This window comes from Macaca mulatta, chromosome 1, assembly GCF_049350105.2.
Source record: "Macaca mulatta isolate MMU2019108-1 chromosome 1, T2T-MMU8v2.0, whole genome shotgun sequence".
NCBI classification, from domain to species: Eukaryota; Metazoa; Chordata; class Mammalia; order Primates; family Cercopithecidae; genus Macaca; species Macaca mulatta.
The window spans coordinates 186,453,597-186,478,079 of NC_133406.1; the positions used below are offsets into that span (position 1 = coordinate 186,453,597).

The 24,483-nt window shown below is 49.9% G+C and overlaps 1 protein-coding gene across 1 annotated transcript; it reads left to right on the top strand.

Moving 5' to 3' along the window:
• The first annotated feature begins 4,066 nt into the window (after nucleotides 1–4,066).
• Nucleotides 4,067–24,021, top strand: CDCP2 (CUB domain containing protein 2). Its single transcript, XM_028833555.2, has 6 exons — nucleotides 4,067–4,221; nucleotides 12,061–12,408; nucleotides 15,296–15,631; nucleotides 16,625–16,978; nucleotides 19,921–20,099; nucleotides 23,414–24,021. The coding sequence occupies exons 1-6, from the start codon at nucleotides 4,143–4,145 to the stop codon at nucleotides 23,738–23,740; spliced, it is 1,623 nt and encodes a 540-aa protein (XP_028689388.2). The 5' UTR covers nucleotides 4,067–4,142; the 3' UTR covers nucleotides 23,741–24,021.
• Nucleotides 24,022–24,483: the final 462 nt, after the last annotated feature.

Here is a 24,483-nt window from a genome sequence, read left to right on the forward strand (position 1 = left end):
CCTTGGAGGAGGTGACAACAGTTTTAAAGGTTCTGAGTCCACCAAGGGACAGTGGGGCAGAAAGCAGGGCAACGCAGGCTCAGGGCAATGCAGGCTCAGGGCACAGCACATGCAGAGAAGTGAGGGAAATATCAGGGGGCCAGGGGACAAAGTCTGAGACGTGCTGGGGAGGTGTCCTGACGGAGTATGAATGCCAAAAAGAGGACTTTGGATTTTAGCCTAAGCGGAAGAATGACATGACCAGCTTAGCATTTTATTTTATTTTATTTTATTTATTTAATTTATTTTTTTGAGACAGAGTCTTGCTCTGTCACCCAGGCTGGAGTGCAGTGGCGCAATATCAGCTCACTGCAACCTCCGACTCCCAGGTTCAAGTGATTCTCCTGCCTCAGCCTCCCGAGTAGCTGGGATTACAGGTGCCCACCACCATGCCCAACTAATTTTTGTATTTTTAGTAGAGACGGGGTTTCACCGTGTTGGCAAGGCTGGTCTTGAACTCCTGACCTCAAGTGATCTGCCTGCCTCAGCCTCGCAAAGTGCTCGGATTACAGGTGTAAGCCACCATGCCTGGCTCAGATTAGCATTTTAGAACGCTCACAGGATGGGACAGGGCAGCAAGTAGTAGAATGTGGTTTTAGGGTGGGCAGGGAGCAGGCAGGAGCAGAGATACCCAGGCCAGTGAGGAAGCTGCTGAACTCATGAAGGAGAGATGGTGAACAGGTAGTCATGGCTTCAGATGCCATTTCAAAGGCAGAAGTGGTGACTAAGCTCAAGAGTGACCAATGGGTGTGGGAGTGAGGGGAAAGGAAGTTGGGGCAGGCTCCTACATTGCTGGCTTTATGGGTTGGTTGCACCACTACCTAAAATAGGAACCATCAGAGGAGAAGCAAGTTTGGTGTTGGGGACAGTGACTAGTTTAGTTTGGGTGGGAGCTGTTGATTTTGAGGGACCCAGGGGCCACTATGGCAGTTACCATGAATGGGGTGTCATTGAAAAGGCTGATGAGGGTGCCCAGAAGAGATGTGGTTGTTTCAGGGAGTGGGACAAATATTTCAGAGGTGGGATGATTCTGGAGGGATATGGTTTGGTTCTGTATTCCCACCCAAATCTTCTATAGAATTGTAACCCTCACGTGTTGAAGGAGGGGCCTGATGGGAGGTGATTAAATTATTGTGACAGATTTCTCCATGTTCTTCTCATGATAGTGAGTGAGTTCTCATGAGATCGAATGGTTTAAGAGTGTGTGGTGCCTCCCACCTTGCTCTCTCTCTCCTGCTCCATCATGGTAAGACATACTTGCTTCCCCGTCCCCTTCCGCCATGATTGTAAGTTTCCTGAGGCTTCGCAGTCATGCTTCCTGTTAAGCCTGTGGAGCTGTGAGTCCATGAAACCTCTTTTCCTCATAACCCCAGTCTCAGATAGTTCTTTAGAGCAGTGTAAAAACAGACTAATACAGGAGTCTATCAAGTGCAGGATGAGGTCACTGTAATGATGACAGTCTCAGTCTTTTTTTTTTTTTTTTTCGAGATGGAGTCTCGCTCTGTCGCCAGACTGGAGTGCAGTGGCATGATCTCGGCTCACTGCAACCTCTGCCTCCTGGGTTCAAGCGATTCTCCTGCCTCAGCGTCCCGAGTAGCCACCACGCCTGGCTAATTTTTGTATTTTTAGTAGAAACAAGGTTTCACCATGTTGGCCAGGATGGTCTTGATCTCTTGACCTCATGATCTGCCTGCCTGGGCCTCCCAAAGTGCCGGGATCACAGGCATGAGCCACTGTGTCTGGCCAACAGTCTTTCATTATGGATGGCTCAGTAGGTGCTGTCATGGCCCTGCCCTATCCTGTGGCATTCGCTGTTCCCATCATGCAGACAGCTTCTGCCTGTAGCCCCCTGTACTCTCTGCCTCAGGGCTTTGGGGCCATGCACAGCAGGCTGGAAATATCTGGGAGATAAGATCCTCAGAGCAGCTTCCAAGGGCACTGGGAGTTGGTGATCAGCATTCATTCTACTTCTTCCTCCTCCGGTGGAATAGTGAGAGGCACAGTCTACATTGTGTCCTGGAGGTTCCCACTGGGACTTAGCTCTGGTTGCTAACAGTGGTAACTTGCTCACTGACATTCTTTGAACTGGCTTCTTTCCTCTCCTTGTCCCACTTCCTTACCTGTGCTTCCTGGGATCACCTTCCAAATCCACTACTTGTCCCAGGGTCTTCATGTGAAGGAACTCAACCCAAAACAGTGGCTCCAGCCCTTTGAGCTTCAGTTTCCTCCCTGTCCTTTGGGAGTATACTGAATGCTGTAAAAGCTGGGAGGCTGCACCCACATGTGAGGCTCCCAGCACCGGGCCCTGCACCCAGCAGGTACTGGGTTGGCGCCTCTCTCTGCCTTCCTCTCTCATACATATGATAGGTGTTTAAGAAACTCCCATCTGGCCAGGCACGGTGGCTCTCGCCTGTAATCCCAGCACTTTGGGAGACCTAGGCTAGCAGATCATGAGGTCAGGAGTTCAAGACCAGCCTGGGCAACATGGTGAAACCCCGTCTCTACTAAAAATGCAAAAATTAGCTGAGGCAGGAGAATCGTGTGAACCTGGGAGGCAGAGATTGCAGTGAGCTGAGATCACACCATTGCACTCCAGCCTGGATGACAGAGAAAGACTGTCTCAAAAAAAAAAAAAAAAAAAAGAAACCACCATTTTCTCAGACTGCCTGGAACAGCTGAACACTTCTTTCCTGCCAATCAACCTCCACAGGTTAGCCAATCCCTCAGGCCTGACAGGTCCTGAGGCTCCACTGAACACCTTCCACAAGACCTCCCACGCCCGCAGCAAAGGGCTCCCTGGGGACTTCCTGACAAAAGGATGGGCCAGAGGCACATGCTGTCTGGCAGATGAGGCTGTCTGGGTTCCTCTAGGATAAACAGAAATCTTGAGTGTGTCTATGCACTGAGCCAGTCACTGGCTAAGACTTCTCATATACTATCATGTTTAATCCTCTCAGCAAACTGCAGGCTACTAATTCTTGCTCCAATTTCGCAATCCAGGAACCTGGCCTCAGAGTTACAGAGTTGGGTTACTTTCCCAGGCTACCACAGCCAGGCAGGGGTGGAGCCAGGATTCAGACCTTAGTCTGCCAGAAAGAGCCCAGGATCCTCACTGGGAGAGCAGGAATGTGCCATGTCCCCCTGCTGTCCCCATGCCTGGCACAGGCTCTGAACAGAGAAGGAGCTTAGAAATGCGTGTTGGGCTGAACTAAACCAAATCAAAAGACTCCAGAGGAGAAGAAAGAGCCCACTTCCTGTTGGACACAAAGTTCCCAGGGCATTTCTGCAGCGCCAGCTCCTTGTGCAGGGCCTGGCACACAACGACGTTCAAGCAAGGCTTGGGATCAATAAAGGAGCAAACATTTCATATTCTCAGCCAGAAGTTACACTGGGGCCCAGACCTATTATTGCATTAAGAGTTGCACGATATGATTTTCTAATCTGTTATTCCTGCTTCATTCTTGTGTGAAAAAGACTTTTCCTTCATCAACTGTCCACAGCAAACTCCTTCCCTCCTCTGAGCTAAATCCGCATGTCTGAAGGAAGTTGTCCTGCGTGTCCCACTAAATACAGGCTCCTTTCAGCTCCCTCAGGAGGCGGGGTGGGAAGAACCTGTAGCAAGCACCTACTCTGTGCTTTAGCAAGTGCCATCTCCTTTCATTTTCACAACAGCCCCTGGGTCAGAGCTGAACAGCCCTGCTGGATGGATGAGAAGACCCAGACCAGGGGAGTTAAATGACTTGTCCAAGGTGACCTGGCAAGTTACAGGCTGAACTGGGATTGATCCCAGATCTACCTGGCCCCAAAAGTTATGCCCTTTCTCCACCACCCACTTTCCTTCCATGCCCGAGTTTCTTCCCTTCCTGATATACTGTGGTCGGTGCAGATCTCAGAACGTGTAAACCTGGTGACACCAGATCCGTCACTTGACAGTGAGTGAAGGAAGTACCCGGGGATCGGCTTACTAATTCTAGGGGCCAGTGAATTATTCATGCCATCATTAACTTGGAGGCCCTTTCAGCCTCACCTCTCTCCCCTGCTCCGGACCCTCAGATCCTGGCCTACCTGAGCTCGGCAGACCTGTGGGGGCCCCTGGTGAGGAGATGCTGGCAGAGCGGGGGGCTTGCCTGCTGCTGGCAGTGGCACTGCTGGGCCCAGGGCCCTGGGCCCAAGCCATGGAAGGTAGGCACTCTTGGGACAGACACAAACTGGGAGGGGAAGGAGGTGGGCAGGCAGCAGCCAGGGGCTCAAGAAGTTTCTACATGGGAAGCCAGAAAGCAGGAGGTCCTTTTAGGGGACGTGGCTGAGTTGAGAATGTATTTGTTCCTGAGATGGGGGGAAGACAATATTTATTGAGTGTCTGCCATGTGTTGGATGTTTCACATGTAGGTTGCATTTAATATGCACAACAAACTTCAGGGTGGATGTTAGTCCCCCATTTTCCAGATGAAGAAACTGAGGGCTAGAGATATTAAGTAACCTGTCCAAGACTACATGGTCACCAAGGTTGAAGGGAATGGCTCCAAAAACTATTAAAGGTTTATTGCTAAAGAGGTTTTTTTTTGTTGTTTGTTTGTTTGTTTTTTGAGACAGAGTCTTGCTCTGTCGCCCACACTGGAGTACAGTGGCCCAATCTCCGCTCACAGCAACCTCCACCTCCTGGGTTCAAACAATTCTCCTGTCTCAGCCTCCCGAGTAGCTGGGATTACAGGCGTGTGCCACCACAACTGGCTAATTTTTGTATTTTTAGTAGAGACGGGGTTTCACCATGTTGGTCACGCTGATCTCGAACTCCTGACCTCAGATGATCCGCCTGCCTCGGCCTCCCAAAGTGCTGGGATTACAGGCGTGAGCCACCGCACCCAGACTATTGCTGAAGAGTCTTTATTCTCCTCCTGAGACCCTGCTGTCCATCCCACTGCCAAGCAAGTGAAATCAAAGTTCCTTCTTATGGTGTTCAGTGCCCTCTGAGTGTGGGCTCCAACTTCCATATCATATTGAGCCTCAGTTTCCTGCATTCCTTGGGCATCCCATGCTCTGACAGGGGAATTACAACCCCTTCTGCTTCACCCTGAGGGATCTTAAGTCCTGCTGTCCCCTCTGTCTGGAAAATCTCTTTTCCCTTTTTCCACCTGAGAACATCTGGCTCACCCTTCAAGATCAGATCAAATACCACTCCCTGCATGGCCTTCCACATCCTCCATCAACCTCACACTCGCCTTCACTGGGGCTCCTGGAACCCTCTGCCTGCACTGTGGTCCCCAGTGGCTTTGAGCTGCTCTGGCTTTTCAAGCGTTGTTTACCTGTCTGTGAAGCTGGGGTGGTATCATTTCACCCTTCTGCAAGGCTCAAGTGGGGCTCAGGGAGGAATTGTACCTTGCCAGTCACCCAGTCACTGACAGAGATGGGATGGGCACCCAAGTGTCTCAACCCATGCCTGGGTGGTGGGAGGAGCTAGCTGTTCCTATTTTCCAGCCACTGGGGCTTAAGGGGCCTTGGGGTAACCCTGGGCATCAGTGTGCCTGGCTGGGTCCTAGTGGACAAGGCCTCTGCTTATGCTGATGACTGGAGCCACCTGGGCTGTAAGCATTTCTCTGATGCTCTGGTGTCTTTCCCTGTCCTGTGGGTAGGGCTGGGGGAAGGACAACAACAGGCATTGGACAGAATATCTCTTTGTCCTTTTGCCATAAAGGTATGAATTAGATGCCATTCTGCCCTGTCCCACTCCAAGATCCAGGCAGAGAGCCAATAATGTGCATCTGTGTGGCCCTCACACAGCCTTTAGCTCATCAGCACTCACAGTCACCCAGCAAGGGAGGCACCACTGTCCCCATTTCACGGCTCACAGAGGCTAAGTGCACGTGTGTCTGAGCCTTTGTCCATGCCATTCCCTCTCTGCAAATCTTCTCCAACTGATGAAACTCATTCTACCTAGACAAACTCAAATATCACCCGCTCTGGGAATCTTGCCCCTCCTTGATACTGCTGGCCCCAGGAAGATTGGATTTCCTCTCCCCGGGCCCCAGAGCCCTTTTGTGGCCACAGTGCAATCACGCTGTGTGTTTTGTCTTATTTCCCTGACTCCCCCTGCCCGACCCCATGGTGAGCTTCCCACGGAGGGGCCCATTTTGAATCAGCACAGGCCTGGTACAGGGCACATGTTTAGCGAGTGTGTCTTCTCTTACGGGGATTTAGTTAAGTATATTCTTCAGGATGCTTTTGGTTGCAAGTGACAGAAACTCAACGTGAATGAGTTTAAGCAAAAAGAAGAATACATTGGCTCTGTAACCAGGGAGGCAGGAGGTAGCCGAGCTGGGCTCAGGGATGCCACAGCCAGGGCCTCTGGGCTCCAGGGCCACTTCCACTTTTCACATGGCTCTTCCGGTTCACAGAGGGGGTTTTTCCTTAAGCCCTGAGCATAAATAATTAAAAAATATATATATTTTTTGAAACGAAGTCTCACTCTGTCTCACCCAGGCTAGAGTGCAGTGGAGTGCAGTCGGCTCAGTGCAGCCTCTGCCTCCTGGGTTCAAACGATTCTCCTGTCTCAGCCTCCTGAGTAGCTGGGATTACAGGAGTGCACCACAACACCCGGCTAATTTTGTATTTTTAGTAGAGACGGGGTTTCACCACATTGGCCAGGCTGGTCTCGAACTCCTGACCTCAGGTGATCCACCTGCCTTGGCCTCCCAAAGGGCTGGGATTACAGGCGTGAACCACCACGCCTGGCCAATAATAATTTTTTAAAAAATTTAAAAGAGTCAAATACCGACCAAATGCAATGTATGGACCTTGTTCCACCCCCAGGGCTCCCCCTCCCAGTCAAGGGACCAGAAAGGGAAGAATCCCTATGTGGGCATTATGAGCAGAACTCTGGCCCAGCCTGGAGCACATGCCCACCCCGCGGGCCAGTCACTGTGGTGGTGGTGGGAGCCCTAGGACTCCCCAGCTAGAGCCAGCCATCCACTCCTGGGGCAAGGAAGAGGAAGGAGGGTTACCATGTGGAGGCAAGGAGGGGAGCAGTGTCTAAAAGAGGGGACTATTGTTGCAAGAGGCAGAGGAAGAGGTATTGAGCAGACCCAAAGCAATAGATGTCCACTACAGCAAGTAACGTCCCTTTCCGGGGCTCAGTTTTCTCATCTGTAAAATGAGTCAGTAGCACCTGCCCTGCCTAGTTCATGGGGCTGTTGTGAGGGTTATATAAGATCATTCACTCACTCATTCATTCAGCAAATATACACTGAACACCAGCTTTGTGCCAGGTACTGCTCCAGGTGCTTGCAATATAACAGGGAGAGGGACAGAAATCCTTGAGCTCATAGAGCTTACATTTTTGTGGCAGGATACTGAACCAAATCAATAAGTAAAATAAATAGTATGTTAGATCATGATGAATTCTATGGAGAAGCATATGGCACTAAAGAGAGAGAAGGAGCATGAGCTGGGGAGAGGGTTTCAGGTGTAAATAGGGTGGTTAGGGAAGGCCTCGCTGAGAAGGTGACCAGGGATGTGCTGGCTGTTTTGTTAACTTTTAATTATGAAAAATTTCAAACACACCCAAAGCACAGAAAATCATACAGTGAATCCCTATGTCCCCATCAATTATCTTCAATAATTATCAATGTTCTGCCTTTCTTGTTTCTTCTATCTCATCCCAGCCCCATTCTGGGAGGTGTGGAGAAATCTAAAGCCTATCTCAGATGCCTATTATTTCACCCATAAATATGTCAGAATATGTCTCTAACGGAGAAACACTTAAAATTATATGTAACCTCAATACCTTTATCATGGTATAATAAGTCCTTAATTTAAAAAAAAGAAATTTTAGAGACAAGGTCTCTCTCTGTCACCCAGGCTGCAGTGCAGTGCTGTGGTCATAGCTCACTGCAGCCTCGAACTCCTGGGCTCAAGTGGTCCTCCTGCCTCAGCCTCTTGAGAACCTGGGACCACAGGAGCACTCCACCACTCCCGGCTTCATTCCTTAATTTATGTGCTAACTCAATTCATGTTCAGTTTTCCCCAGTTATTGGCCAAAAAAATATATATATAAAATATATATAATATATTATATATAAATATATATACATATATTTTATAATTCATTTGTTCAAATCAGAATCCAAACAAGGTCCATCCATTGCATTTGGTTGATATTTGGCTTTTAAATTTTTATAAAAGTATTATTATTTGCACAGACAAGGTCTCACTATGTTGCTCAGGCTGGTCTCAAACTCCTGGCCTCAAGTGATCTTTCTGCCTCGGCCTCCCAAAGTGCTGGGATTACAGGTGTGAGCCATGGCACCCAGCCTTGACTCTTTTAATACACCAGTTGTTCCTCCTTCTCCCCTTTATCATTTATTGTTGAAGCCCCAGCGTCATTTATCTTATAGAACTTCCCACATTCTGGACTTGCCAAAGGTATCCTCATGGAATTACTTAAAATGTCCCGCTAGCTTCCATATTTACTCCAACTGTAGACAGAAGCAGAGACTTCCTGAGATTCATATTTCTTGATTTTTTTTCAAGAAGATATTTACTGGCCAGTGTTAGATACATCAGTGGGTTCAGGGTTTGTTAGCCTGGTCTATTTGCTACATGCACCACCATGCATGGCTAATTTTTAAATTTTTTCTGTAGAGATGGAGGTCTTACTATGTTGCCCAGGCTGGTCTCAAACTCCTGGACTCAAGTGATCCTCTTGCTTTGCCCTCCCAAATTGCTGGGATTACAAGTCTGAGCAATCATGGCCAGCCAAAATTATGTTTTCCTAGTGTTGTTATTCTTTCTGAGGTCTTCCATAAATAAGTTTTCCTGGCCAGGCGCGGTGGCTCACGCCTGTAATCATAGCACTTTGAGAGGCCCAGGTGGGTGGATCACTTGAGGTCAGGAGTTCGATACCAGCCTGGCCAATATAGTGAAACCGTGTCTGTACTAAAACTACAAAAATTAGCTGGGGGGTGGCAGGTGCCTGTAATCTCAGCTACTCAGGAGGCTGAGGCAGGAGAATTGCTGGAACCCAGGAGGTGGAGGTTGCAGTGAGCCAAGATCGTGCCATTGCACTCCAGCCTGAGCTGACAACAGCGAGACTCAGTCTTAAAAAATAAATAAATAAAAATAAAAAGTTTTCCCTCACCATCTATTTAGTTGTCCAGAAATACAGTCCATATAGGAAAGGCCAAGCAGATGTTAAATTTCTATTTATCAATTTCCTTTAAAAAATTGATAAATAAGTTAGTGCCTAGCAACCTCTAAAATACACCAATGAGTTTCATTTTAATTTCTTTTTTTTTTTTTGAGACGCAGTCTCGCTCTGTCGCCCAGGCTGGGGTGCAGTGGCTGGATCTCGGCTCACTGCAAGCTCCGCCTCCCGGGTTTACGCCATTCTCCTGCCTCAGCCTCCCGAGTAGCTGGGACTACAGGCACCCACCAACACGCCCAGCGAGTTTTTTTGTATTTTTTAGTAGAGACGGGGTTTCACCGTGTTAACCAGGATGGTCTCGATCTCCTGACCTCGTGATCCGCCCATCTCGGCCTCCCAAAGTGCAGGGATTACAGGCTTGAGCCACCGCGCCCGGCCTCATTTTAATTTCTTTTGAGTTACATTGTGAATTATTGTTTTTATGTATATGTTTCAATCCACTGCAAGCATTACTCTCTTTTGATGCTCAAATTGTACCTTCTTTAGCCAGTGGAAGCCACTTCAAGTAGGTTTCTGTGTCTTTTTTTTTTTTTTTTTTTTCAGATGGAGTCTTGCTCTGTCACCCAGGCTGGAGTGCGGTGGCACAATCTCAGCTCACTGCAAACTCCACCTGCCGGGTTCAAGTGATTCTCATGTCTCAGCCTCCTGAGAAGCTGGGATTACAGGCGTGTGCCACCACACCCAGCTCATTTTTGTATTTTTAGTAGAGACAGGGTTTCACCATGTTGCCCAGGCTGGTCTCAAACTGGTGAGCTCAAGCAATTGGCCCACCTCAATCTCCCAAAGTGCTGGGATTACAGGCGTGAGCCACTGTGACTGGCCAGGTTTCTGTGTCTTTTGACACAATCTCAGCAGTCTTTGATAGCTTCTTTGCTGTTTAGCATAGCAAGATAACCAAGCATATTTTGTGTAGTTCCTGTATTAAACCTGGTACCAGACATTGTTCTAAAGAGCCATGTTCATTTTAGCTGAACATAAGAATCCTAATCGAAAGCCTAGAGGTGTAAAATGCTGCTGGATTCTAGGCCTTCTTGGTAAACAGAACTAGGAAATAAATTTTTAAAATATAAAAATAAATCAAGTTCACACTGATACTTTCAATTCAAATTAAGGATCACAAGAGTTTTACTTACTATTTTAAATTTATATCTATCAGTCTGGGCGCGGTGACTCATGCCTGTAATCCTGCACTTTGGGAGGCCGAGGCCAGTGGACCACCTGAGGTCAGGAGTTTGAGACCAGCCTGCCCAACATGGTGAAACCCTGTCTCTACTAAAAATACAAATATTAGCTGGGCATGGTGATGGGCACCTATAATCCCAGCTACTTGGGAGACTGAGGCATGAGAATTGCTTGAACCTGGAAAGCAGAGGTTGCAGTGAGCTGACATCATGCCACTGCACTCCAGCCTGCACTACAGAGCCAGACTCCGTCTAAAGAAAAAAAAATTATACTTTTCACTCTGACACTGAAAATATTGGTTTCTATTGACATTAACTTACTTATTTGCTCTAATATATAATAATTATAAAATGATATTTAATATTATTACTAATAGTAAGTTTACTGAATATAGTTTAAGATGTTGTTGCGGTTCATTTTGTCCTTGAGATATATCTCACTAGGACTGTGTGGTCAAAATACTGTCTTTCAAAGTCATTTGAAATCATTTTTCCCCATGTGACTGTGCCTCCAAGTTGGTAAGATTCAGTTTATTTGTTTCAGTATGGGATATTTAGGGGTTCCTTAACTTTTTTTTGATCTCTTAAAATTATATAAAATATTTTTTGTGCTTACAAAGTGAAAATTATGAAACAGGGCACATTTAAGGAGATCCAGCCATCATGCCTGCTTCCTCCCCTCTTTTTACTACTTCCCCTGACAGAGAATTATTCTTATTGGTTTCTTTCCATTGTTTTCTTTTGTTAAACACAAGCAAATCTGTGCATATAAAAATGTACTTTTAACATTGTAGTAGACTGTGCATATTTTCACTTGCGGGGTTATTATTATTATTAATTTCAAAATAATGTTTTAATAATTAACTTAAATTCCCTACTGCATAATGTTTTAACTAACATTCTGAGGCCCTGCCTGACACTTCCTGTCTCTTTTCCTGGCTTGCTTTCTTCTCCATAGCTTCTCACTGTGTCATAAAAATATATATATACACACACACACACACGTATATATATATATATATATATTTTTGAGACAGAGTCTCCCTCTGTCGCCCAGGCTGGAGTGCAGTGGCATGATCTCCACTCACTGCAACCTCCGTCTTGGGGGTGCAAGCAATTCTCCTGCCTCAGCCTCCCACGTACTGGGACTACAAGTGTGCACCACCATGCCTAGCTAATTTTTGTATTTTTAGTAGAGACAGGATTTCACTATGTTGGCCAGGCTGGTCTCGAACTCCTGACCTTGTGATCTGCCCACCTTGGCCTCCCAAAGTGCTGGGATTACAGGCGTGAGCCACTGCACCTGGCCCCATAAACCCTGTATTTTCCCTGCTATGTTTATTGTCTGTCTTCCCTGCCAGAATGTAGGCTCCATGAGGTTAGGGGTTTTGTCTGTTTTGTATCTGCCGTGACCCCAGCACCTAGAACAATGCCTAGCACTGAAACAGTATTTGTGGAATGAATACCAGCATGCTTGATCAGCATCTGAAGAATAAGCAGATGCATGAGCAAATAAACACATGGCCTTGTGTTCCCTCATTCCATCCCAAGAATCCAGCTTTGTAGCTGGGCCCACTGCCCTTACCACATGTACCCAAGACTCCAGCATGGAGTCTCAGCCATCCTTCTCTCTTGCCCCAGGTGTCAAATGTGGGGGTGTGCTCTCAGCACCTTCTGGAAACTTCTCCAGTCCCAACTTCCCTAGACTGTACCCCTACAACACAGAGTGCAGCTGGCTGATCGTGGTGGCTGAGGGCTCCTCGGTGCTGCTCACCTTCCATGCCTTTGACCTGGAGTACCATGACACCTGCAGCTTCGACTTCCTGGAGATCTACAATGGAGCCTCACCAGACAAGGGCAACCTGCTGGGGAGGTTCTGCGGCAAGGTGCCCCCGCCGCCCTTCACCTCGTCCTGGCATGTCATGTCTGTCGTCTTCCACTCGGACAAGCACGTGGCCAGCCATGGCTTTTCTGCGGGCTACCAGAAAGGTTAACGGGGGGCCTTAGGGACCTGGTGCAGTGGCTCACACCTGTAATCCTGGTGCTTTGGCAAGCCAAAGTGGGAGGATGACTTGAGCCCAGGAGTTCAAGGGGGGATTTGGCAGTGGAAGAGCTGGTTCTGGGGTGGAGGTGGGAAGATAGCAGCAGGTCTCAGGTGAGACCTGCAGGGTCTCATCATCTTGGCACATAGGCTGCTCTGTATCCTGCACGACCCAGCTCTCATGCATAGTTTATAAGGCAAAAGCAGCCGCCTCACCGTTCATGACCATGCTGGTAATCCTGGTAGCTGGGGTTCCCACCTTCATGGCAATGCTCCCCATGCCTCCTTCCATTTCTCCCGGAGTCCTCAGAGGGTCGCACTGTGCTCAGGAATGAGGCTCTCACGCTCTACTACCCTTGTCCTTCTTGTCCTCTATCATGGCATAAGGCCACAGGAGGGGACACCACTGCTGTTGCCACCTTCTGCGGCATCCCACCACTTCACAGCTTGGGAATCCTTGCCTGAGTTCCCGCAGTAGGGTCTGGGTGGAGCTGGTGACTCTTATATCATGTGTCCCTAACCCCTCCCTCCTTCAACCAGGCTTGACACTTGCCTCTCACTCTAGTGAGGGGAGAGGAGGCCTTGCTCTTCTTGTTCTCTTTGACTCACTCATCCTTGTCCCCAGGTTCTGTGCAAAGGCTCAAACCTCCTGCTTCTTCCCAATGCCAGAATCAAGGCCTTGTTGGTGTTAGCTCAAACAGTAGACACCCACAGAGGCTACTGGTCCCCAGGGTCCACCAACAGCAATCCCAGGGGACTCAGGTGGGACCCCAGTCACTGCTGCATTTAGAAGGATAGAATTGTAGAATGCCACAACACAAGAACCATAGGCTGATCTAATAATAGTTTTGGAATTTTAGACCCTTAGATTTGTAGAATGTTAGGATATCAAAGTCATAATACCATCAGCCACATTTCCCAACAATTTTTTTTTTTTTTTTTGAGACGGAGTCTCGCTCTGTCGCCCAGGCTGGAGCGCAGTGGCGCTATCTCAGCTCACTGCAAGCTCCGCCTCCTGGGTTCATGCCATTCTCCTGCCTCAGCCTCCCGAGTAGCTAGGACTACAGGCACCCGCCACCTCGCCCGGCTAGATTTTTGTATTTTTTAGTAGAGACGGGGTTTCACTGTGTTAGCCAGGATGGTCTCGATCTCCTGACCTCGTGATCCGCCCATCTCGGCCTCCCAAAGTGCTGGGATTACAGGCGTGAGCCACCATGCCCAGCCTGTAAATTCATATTTTAACTTCTTATAAGCCAATCATTAAAAACACAAATAAATATGGATGACCTCCAATGAGTTAAATTTTTAAATGTAGAATATTTAAATTTTAATATCTTATTAAAGACATTAAAAACTGTGGGTGCTATCTTTTCATTACATTAAAAGAGAGCTTGAAATACAGCATAAGAATGAAATTTGCACCAGCTGCCAGCAGGTGCTCCAGGGGGCTGCTGGGGAGCCCCAGGGAACAGTTTGGAAGTTTCTGCCAAGGTTGTTAGTGTTGGAAGGGATCTCACAGGCTATCTAAACCTGCCCTCTCATTTCACAAAATCTGAGTACCTGAGAGGGCCTTCATAAAGTCACACGGCTGGGCCAGCACTGGGAAAAGACGCCAAGTGCTCAGACGCCCCATCCAGAGCCCTGGTCACACAGCCGTGCCATAGGGTGAGACGCTGGAGTCTCAGGAAACACATCCCACATGTGCCCTCCCTGCTGGTGACCTCCGGCAAGTCCCAGCATTCACCCACACTTGCTGTGTGTTGTACTGGCCAAGCTGGCTTCCTGAGAGTTTCCAGCAGCATATTCTGACCCTGCTCAAGTCTGAGCCCAGTGGATCAAGCTGGTTCAGTCTTATGATTTCTAATGTTCCAATGAGGCTCAGAGAGGCGGGGTTACTTCCCCAGAGTCACACAGCTAATAAAAGGCAGAGATGGGAGACTACTTGTCTTCAGATGTCAAACCAAGCTCTACTTCATCAGGTCCTCTCTCTAAGTCTCGGTTTCCTCATCTGTTAGGGAGGTTTGATTACATTCCTGAGCTCAGGCACCCCAGCCTCTGTGCCCCACTGTGCCTCATAGGAGTGGATAGTGAAGGTCACAAGGGTCAAGTGCACAGGGTCCACAGTAAGTCTTCCTGGGTTCAAATCCTACTTTCTCAGTTACCAGTCGGGTGACTGCTCTCAGGGGCCTGACCATGTTCCTTGGGCCCTGCCACTTCAATGTGCTTCTGCCAGCCTCCACAGTTCTTTGTTGGAGGGTTTTTTCTGAAGTCTCAGTAGGTCACTCCCAGCCCACAGCAGCCCTCCGCCTGCACTCTGGGGAGTTGGCATATAAATACCGCAGCTCCCTTGCTCCTAGATTGACAGAACTCTGAAGTGTGTGCTTTACCCTGTCCCCAGAGTTCCCCTGCAGGTCAGCAGTTGGCTTGAACACACCTCCCCTTCTGTGTCCACTCCCTCCCTCCCCACCTGGGGGCCCCTGGATCTCCCAAGCAAACTCCTTGCACTCAAATCCTTATCTCAGGGTCTGCCTGGGATAAACTCAAGTAAGCTACTGAACTTCTCTTTGCCTCCCTTTTCTTAATTATAAAATCAGAGAAACTGCAGCACAGTCCTTGTGGGGCTAGTCTGAGGATTTGAACAGGCAGCCTAGGTGCCAAGTGCCAGGCCTGTGCACGTGCTACACTTGCTACTTGGGTAGCAGGTGCTCAGTGGATGGTAATGAGACCCTCATAAGATACCTCTGGGGGTAGCATGTTGGGGTGTCTGGTTCTCAAGGGAGGAAATTGGGAACCACAAGGAGAAAGAAAGGTCAGCTTAAGTGGGCTCCCTTGCAGATGTGTGTGGCGGCGTCCTGACTGGCCTGTCGGGGGTCCTCACCAGCCCTGAGTACCCCAACAACTACCCCAACAGCATGGAGTGCCACTGGGTGATCCGGGCCGCTGGCCCTGCCAGTGTCAAGCTGGTGTTCGTGGACTTCCAAGTGGAAGGCAATGAGGAGTGCACCTATGACTATGTGGCTGTGCTTGGGGGTCCTGGCCCCACCCGTGGGCACCACTACTGTGGCAGCACCAGGCCCCCCACCCTCGTGTCTCTGGGCCACGAACTGCAGGTGATTTTCAAGTCCGACTTCAACATCGGAGGCCGTGGCTTCAAGGCCTACTACTTCTCAGGTAGGAGGGGCTGGAGCTCCACCCCGAATCCTCCTGTGCCTACTGGGTTCCCATCTTCCCATTACACTTGCAGGGATCACACCTTTCTGCCCCCCAGCGGCCTTGGGCTTTCTGCACTGTCTCTGCCTGGAGTGCTCTAGCATACCCTTGGCCAATGCCAAGACATAAGCATGTCACCTCTGCGAAGACTTCCTGTTTTACCAGAATTGATCCCTTTTTCAACTCCTTATAGAAGTTTTTTACACTATGATCTAACATTTGTCTCTTCTGTATGTGGTTTGCATGTCAATCTCCCCTGTCTGACTGAGTCCCTTATGGGCTTATCTTTGCACCTGGCACATAGTAGATACTGAGTATTTGTACAAATGAATGGATGAAGTCATGGGAAGTTTATAGTCTAGTTAGAGAGATTATAAGGAAACAGACAATGCAAGCCATTATGATCTGTGCTATCCATCAGTAAGAATCATGGATGACCTCGTGGAGGAGAGAATTGAGCAGTACCCTGAAGGAGTTAGATGGAAGCAGAAGGGAAGGGTGTTCCAAGCAGAAGGAACAGCATGTGCAAAAGCCTGGAGGGCAAGGAGTGTTTGGTATGCTCATAGTACATACCAAATGGGGCAGTGAGAAAAGGGGGAAGGCCAGGCATGAACCACATCATCTGTCAAGCCAGGGAGTTTGGAGGTAACTCTGAGGACAGGTATTGTGTATTATTAGTGAATTCCTAACAGGGCCTACACCCGTGATGGGGACTGTCAGTTGGAATGCAAGTCCCAGCTTTCAGCAAGTTGCAGTTTAAAACAAGCTTTGGGATCAAGCATCCCAACTTTCAGCTAGTTGGGATCAATTGTCTGGTTTGCTAGCCATGGTGCCCACAACCTGCCTGGTGTTTTTAGGACCACTGTGGCACCTGCTGCCTAAGCGGTAACTGCAGAGGGTGACTTCTCCTCTCTCCTCACTGTTGCTCCTCCCACCTCCCCCTGCCCCACCCAGGACAATGCCAGGAGGTATACATGACCATGCGGGGCAACTTCTCCAGCCCACGGTACCCCAGTTCCTACCCCAACAACATCCGCTGCCACTGGACCATCCGCCTGCCCCCGGGCTACCGGGTCAAGGTATTCTTCCTGGACCTGGACCTGGAGGAGCCCAACAGCCTGACCAAGACCTGTGACTTTGACCATCTGGCAGCCTTCGATGGGGCCAGTGAGGAGGCACCCCTGCTGGGGAATTGGTGTGGACACCACCTGCCACCACCTGTCACTTCAAGCCACAACCAGCTTCTGCTTCTGCTGCACACGGACCGCAGCACCACCCACAGGGGCTTCTCCGTGGCCTACATCGGAGGTCAGCTGGGCTGTGGGAGTGGGTCCACTGAGGGGGAAGGGGAGGCTTTGCAGCCTCAGTCTTTGTAGCCTCTTTCCTCCATCCTACCAGTTTGTCCTGCCCCCCATGAATGGTCTTCTCCAGTGCCTTTTCCGTTGGCTATACCTTTGCCCACTCTCGGGACCCCTGAGACTGGACGGCATGGCTCTTGCTTGTTTCCACTATTGCAGAGCCTCCTTCCCCAGCTCCTAACTTCACGAGTCCTCACCCTTCCCCATCTAGTTCCTTCCCCCTGGGCCCCTGGCCCCTCTTGTGTTGTTATTGGTCCCCTGTATCCAGGGGAAATAGACAAAATATGCTAATATTGTTTATGGCAAAAAAATTGGTATAACCGTAGGGATGCCTACCAGCCCTGCTTGTATCATTCAGAACTACTCATTGAAAAAATGGTGCTTGTTTTTCCTCACTCAACAAGAAGCCTGGAGCTAGGCAGCTGCTGCATTGGTCCAGGGGCTCAACACTGTTCCAAGTGTTATCTCTGGGACTCTCTGAGCCTCACAGCTGCAAGATGGCTGCCATAGCTCCAGGCATCACATCCATGTTCAAGGCTAGAGAGGACAAGGGAACTGCCAGCTGCAAATGACTCTTTATCAAGAAAGCAAAAGCGTCTTTAGAACCTCTCACAAGACTTTTACAAAATGTCCAAACAGTTTGAACTCAGTCAGACGGCCCTGCCTTGCTGCAGAGGAAGCTGGGGAGCTGGTATTTGGCTTTCTCAGACTCCATATTATTGTGTAGATTTGTCAGCCAAGAGGGTCCACCATTGCTTCCCTCCTCCCACCCTTCCTTGTCTATGGGTGCAGAAATGTCTGCACTCTGCACCTATCGTGCTCTCTTCCTGGCCAAGCAAAGCTCCTCATTGTGCAGGTATAGCAACGGAGGTGCTGAGAGGGGAAAGGCTTCATTGTGACCACAGGGGCAGTCAGCGGCACAGCCAGGATTAGAACTTACTCTCCTGCCTTCTTCTTGCTTGTTTGAGAGGGGCATGAGGGAGGGGAGCCCAGAGCTAAGCTCAGAGAGACCAGGGTCATGTCCAAATCCTGCCATTTACTGATCATCCAAGAGGGCGCATCTGTATAAGAGGTTGATGAAGGCCCTAGACAGGTGGTCGTGAAGGCCAAAGGAAGTAACAAGGTCACAATGCCTGGATTCAAGGACATCTTTCCTTCAGGAAGGTGTCTCAGGCCTGTTCAGCATTTAAAAAATCTTTCCTTGCTCCATATGCAAGGGGAGTTGGGGCCAGGGATGGAGGAGATGGTGAGCTACAGCAAGATTGTGGCAAAGCCATGAACTTGGGCAGGCCCAGCCCCTTCGGGCCTCGGTGGGCTCCACCTGCAAGCTGGGTTGGGAGAGCTGTGGCTCTGTTAGCACAGCCCTGGAGAGCCCAGCTCCACTGGCTCTGCCTCGGCTAGCTGGCATTGCCCTGTGTCTCTGTGGGCCTCAGTTTTCCACCTGTAAGATGAGGATATTGACGGAAAGATCTTTAAAGTTCCTTTTGCCTCTGATAATCTTATTTTCAGAACTCTCCCAGGCCCTCTCCCAGCCCTGCGTGATTTAGGACAAGCCCCTTCTGCAGAGAAGGAGAGCAAGTTAGGGGGGGCTCTCATCCCAGCTCCTGTTCCAGGGGCTTCAGGGCAGGAGTGCCCACTCCAACTCCACCCCACATCCCTTCCCCTCAGATCCCTGTGGGGGCCCAGGGGCAGACAGGAGCACTCATACTGGGCGAGGCTCCAGATGCGGCCCAGGCTGCAGGAGGCCTTCCCACTGGGAGGGCAGCCACAGTGCCAGTTGGGGGTGACACACAGTTCAGCACCACCGAGATCATCGTGGGAGACGGCTGGCCCATAAATCCCTGACTGCCCAGACACCAGAGGCTGAAATATGTCTGAGGCATTTCCCGGAGAGGGGTTGAGAGTTCCAGGCCTCTCCCTGCCAGCTCTCTTTCCTTTTCCTCCCACCAGGCAGCCGCCTTCCTTTCCTCTTCCCCCACCCCTGCCCCTGCATGCATGCACATGCACACACACACACACACTCACACACACGCACACACAAACATGCTCACCCAAAGCAGACACTATGAGTCATGTGCGACCGTCCTGGCCAGGAGGGCTGCAGGGGGCTGCTGAATAGGGCGAACAGACCCGAACTTTGAAATCCTGTCGACCCAGTTGGCCACTGCAAACAACTTCATCTCTCAGAGTGTCAATTTCCAAACCTGTAAAATAAGTTTAGTCACATCTACCTCCTGGGGGCTCATTGTAGGGAGGGAAAGTGAGGCTTCCCTTGCCACCCTTTTTAAAACTGAAACTCTCCTTCCTCACTCCTCCCCAATTCGTTCTACTCTCCTGCTCTTTCTTCTTTGCTTGATTTTCCTTCGGGGCACTCTGACACGTGGGTGTATTTTACTTTTATTGCCCCCTCCCCCATCTAGAATGTAAGCTCCACAAGGCAAGAATTTCAGCTGTGTTTTTTCCTCATTTTTGTATTTGTGGTGCTGAGAATAGGGCCTGCACATAGTAGGCCATCAATATATTTGTGAAATAATTAAATGAATTGCCTGGCACATGGCCAAGAGATTAGCAGATGAACTTTATGATTATTAAGAACATTCATTCATTCACTCAGCATCCACTGGGCTTGCCAAGCTCTGTGCTGGGCCCAGAGGACGCTGAGAGAATCAGACTCGGTGCCTTCCCTGAGGAGCTCACAGTCTGATGGAGTTGAACGGAGTAACCCGTCTAAGATATCCCTTACCGTGCCCTGTAGGATTCCATAAGAGCTTTTCCTACTCTGGGCCTCAGTTTCCCCATCCACCACCCTTTGTGGGAGGGTGGGGGGCGTGGGGGAGGTGAGGGTCAGACTGCCTGACCCTAAGTCCTCCAGCTCCTCCCTCCGGTTCCCAGTGGTGCCCATGAACGTGAGCTGCTCCCGCACGGACTTCCAGATCCTGATCTCCACGCAGGCGCTGGCCCCGCTGGAGCGGACCAAGGTCTACCTGGGCAGCCGGAGCTGTGCTGCCCAGGAGGTCGGCAGCAACTTCAGGATCCAGGCCCGCTTTGATACCTGCGGCACTGAGTCTCAGGTAGGGGCTGGGGGGAGGGGGCAGGCACAAGGGAGGGACTCTGACCCTGCTGAAAGGCATCTGACATTCCCGAAAATTCAGCTTCTCCTGGCTCTGGGGGCCACACAGGCCTGGATGCAGAGCTAAGCCCTTCTTGGCTTTACTTACCTCAACCAATTTGCTCAGGGTAAATGTAGCAAAGAACTCCAAGAGGAGAGACAGAGGAGAGGGGTCCCTCCGGTTCCCAGCTCTCTTCCTTTTCTCTCTCCAGCTCTCTTTCCTAACCCCAGCTGCTGCTGCCTAACCTCAGCAGCAATCTAAAGACGCTACCGGTCACTCCTGCTACAGGGGCCCTGTTGGCTGTTCCTCCCCTTTCCCTTCAGAGCTCCCCAAGGACCCTGAAGACCTCACCCCTTTAATATGCAGAGCTGTGGGAGCCCTGCTTCTCCCACCCCTCCCCAACCTGGTGATCCAGATCCATCCCTGGGCTCCACAGCACAAAAGGCCCTTTCAAGGCACAGGATCCCCTCCCTCAAAAGGCTGTGAGGCTTACAAGCCCATTTTCCCTACTATCCTTGTATTTTGGAGGCCGTGAACCCAGACACGGGGCCCTTAGAGAGTCACTGGGCAGTGGCTCAAGCACCCTAGATATTTGTATGCTTAGGGACAGGTCAGGAAGTGGGGTACGGAGAAAAGGAACAGTGGCTGCTGTTGGAAAGACTCCCCAGCCTTGAAATCCAGGGGCTTTGCAGTCTGACTTAGCAGAAATCATGTGCTTTCCAGCAAACCCTCCCCCGCCGCCCAACATTAGCCACATGTATGCCTCTGGCCCCTCCAGGCCACCCTCTGCCTGTCCGAGCCTCCTGGCAGTCACCATCCTTTTGACCTGAGAAGAGGAGGAGGGTAGGGGACCAGTCCTGGCTGCCGAGGTATTCTGCCCTCCCCCTACTCCATGCCCTAAGTCTCCCAGGGGTTTTGTTTGGGACAGAACCACATTCCATAAAGTCATGGAATGATGGAGACAAAGAATCTGAGAAGCAGGGACTCAGGAAATCCTGGAACCAAGGGCTCACATACACTCACGGTCTCATAGTCACAGAACCACCACCAGAACTCAGAAACACAGAACCATGGAATCTTGGGGTCAGTATCTTGGAAACATAAAATCAGAGAACCTTAGATTCATGGATTCTTAGTGTAACCCTTATAAATCCTAGACCCTCAAGGATCAGTGTTTGCATAGAGTTGCTTTCGAAGATACACAGCTCAAACAGCTGACGACAATAAAAAGTAATGCCAATCTTTACGTGCATCTCTTTAAAAACATTAGAGACTTGACTCCCTCCACAGCCATCAACAACCCCATGTTATGTGGCTTTTCTTTGTCAAATCTGTCACTCATCAAAACCCCCAAAAGATGCCCCCCACCCCCATTCTCTGATTTTTCCCTCCCTTCCTTGTTATATAGATTAACATTAGCCTTTCACTGGGTCCCCTTCCCCTCTCAGGAGTCTTTCTTTCCCCAGTGTCCTGATTCTATATCCCAAAAATCCAGGGCACAAGTTCTTCTCAGATGGGAGCAGGAGCTCCTTTGGGGACATGGAATCAGAGCCTTTTGGAAGCCCAGACTTGGAAGAGACACATGAAGTCACCTAGTCCATAAAACTGATTTGTGACCAGCCTGGTCAACATGGTGAAACCTTGTCTCTACTAAAAATATAAAAATTAGCTGGGTGTGGCAGTGCACTCCTGTAATCCCAGCTACTTGGGAGGCTGAGGCATGAGAATTGCTTGAACCCGGGAGGCAGAGGTTGCAGTGAGCCAAGATGGCGCCACTACACTCCAGCCTGGGCAACAGAGCAAGACTCCGTCTCTAAAAAAATGAATAAATAGCAACAACAACACACACACACACACACACAAAGAACCCTCCTGATCTGTGACACCTGTTCAATCCCAAAAGGGTCACCCAGTCTTCGGTGCTGGGGACTTCCTACTATTCATGGCTGCTGTGACTCTGCTAGGCAGCTTTGATTTTTAGAAGTGTCCTCTCAGAAGTGCTACTTGCTAGATGGGGACAGTTAGGAAACCCTGAAGAAGCCAGTGGCTGCGGCAGATTGGACGTGGTTGGGAGAGTAGTTCTGCATCGCTGCTGACCATGCCAGACTGCCCATCACAATGCTGCCCTCCAGCCTGGGCCTGCAGGCCCATCGTCTCAGGGCCACTCGACTCCTTCATCCGAGGTGGGGAGGGCAGCAGGGTGCCAGGCTCCCACATCTTGTTCCTTGATGGCTCTTCCCAACACTAGGCTGCTGTCCCTGGGGTGGCCAGGGACTCAACAGCAGGATACCTACTGCAGATATCATCGAGAGAAAAGGCTGCAGGGGGAAGCCACACAGCACCGGGGTCAAAGCTCCTAATGTGGAGGCAGGAGACTTGGTTTCTGACCTAGCTCTGGGCAAGTCATCACCCTTCCAGGCCTCAGTGGTCACGTCTGTAAATTTGCCAAGGATTGAGGATTGGGGTCGATGCTTTGAAAAGCCTCCTTTGGTTCTACATTATTTTGTTTGAGTGAGGTGTGATGGCCAAGAGCACGGTTAAGAGTTGGGCAGATCTGAGTGAGAATATGGGCTCTATCACTTGTATGCTGTGTGACCTCAGGCAAGGGATTTAATCTCAGGGCCTTAGTTCCCTCCTCTTTAACATGGTTTTGTTTTGTTTTGTTTTGTTTTTGAGACAGAGTCTCGCTCTGTCGCCCAGGCTGGAGTGCAGTGGCGCGATCTCAGCTCACTGCAACCTCTGCCTCCCGGGTTCACGCCATTCTCCTGCCTCAGCCTCCAGAGTAGCTGGGACTACAGGCGCCCGCCACCACACCCAGCTAATTTTTTGTATTTTTAGTAGACATGGGGTTTCACTGTGTTAGCCAAGATGGTCTCGATCTCCTGACCTCATGATCCGCCCGCCTCGGCCTCCCAAAGTGCTGGGATTACAGGCGTGAGCCACCGCACCCGGCCACATGGGGGTTTTAATGGTACCAGTAAGAGAAGGTTGTTGTGAGAATTAAGTAAGATATTTAAAAATATAGAGCCTGGACCATGGTAAATGACCCCAGAACATTAGCCGGAGAAACATTGGCATCAAATCTGATATTGTCCTTCCAGACAGCTCACCCTCACGGTACCCCTTTTACAGATGGGACCACTGAGGCTCAGAGTTAGGACTCGAACATAGGCTCCTCGGGCTCTGCCCCCCTGGTACTGAGACTCCCACATATATAGGGAAACAAGGTCAGCCCAAGCTCCTTCAGGTGTGACGAGTACCCTGTGACCCCACAGAGAAGAAACAACACTTCAGTGATTGTCAGCGTGCTGTACATCGACTTCTCGGCCGCAGGGCGGGAGGACATCCATGAGTACGAGGTCCGCTGTGAGCCGCGGCGCAAGGAGGCTTCCGTCCACCTACTGTCTGGCTCTCACTGGCTGGGTCCCTATGCTGCCACTGCGGAGCACCTTCAGGAAGCACCACCCGGGGATGAGGCGGAGGCACTGGAGGGTCCAGTGACCGTGGTGGCCCAGGATACCAGTGACATCGTCTTCCTGGGGCTTTGCATCCTGGCTGGAATCCTCATGGTTATTGCCATCGTGGTCTTGATGCTGCTTTGAATAGACAGCATAGGGACCTGGCATCTGACATGCCTGAGAAGCAGCTTAGGGACCTGCAACAGGGGTGGGATGGGGACTTGCTGACTTGGTGACCATGGGCAGGTCATGTCCCTCTCTGAGCCTCCATTTCCTAGGGACAGCCATTCTGCCCTGCTATCTCACAGGGCTAGCATGAGGCTCAGAGGCAGGCAGAGATGGATAAGAGCTTTGTAATCTGTAGCATGCTGTGTATGTATATGCAATTGCTGTTATTAATTTTAAAGATATTCTGCTGTAGAAAAGAACTCTCCCACGTGTGTTACTTGTCAGTTTGGATAGTTGTGGTCACTGGTGGCAGAGTGTAGATAAAACTGACTCATTCTATAACTTATATGGGTGCTTTACCAACTCAGGGTACAAATAAAAGCACTACTAATTTTCCTTCCTCCCTCCTTCCCTCCTTCCTTCCCTCCCTTCTTCCTTCCTTCCTTCTTTCCTTCCTTCTTTCCTTCCTTCCTTCCTTCCTTCTTTCCTTCCTTCCTTTCTCTCTCTTTTCTCTTTTCTTCTCCCTTCCCTTCCCTTCTTTTCTTTTCTTTTTTTTCTTTTCTTTTCTCTTTTCTTTTCTTTTCTTTTCTCTTTTCTTTTCTTTTCTTTTCTCTTTTCTTTTCTTTTCTTTTCTTTCAAGACAGAGTCCTGCTCTATTGCCCAGGCTGGAGTGCAATGGCACATTGTTGGCTCACTGCAATCTCTGCCTCCTTGGTTCA

What these genes read in the sequence shown, in the direction of transcription:
- CDCP2 (XM_028833555.2), top strand. Translation starts at nt 4,143, where the DNA reads ATGCTGGCAGAGCGGGGGGCTTGCCTGCTGCTGGCAGTGGCACTGCTG. An exon ending in CTGGGCCCAAGCCATGGAAG is followed by an intron (nt 4,222 to 12,060) that starts GTAGGCACTCTT and finishes CTCTTGCCCCAG; the next exon opens with GTGTCAAATGTGGGGGTGTG. An exon ending in CCTGCGGCACTGAGTCTCAG is followed by an intron (nt 20,100 to 23,413) that starts GTAGGGGCTGGG and finishes GTGACCCCACAG; the next exon opens with AGAAGAAACAACACTTCAGT.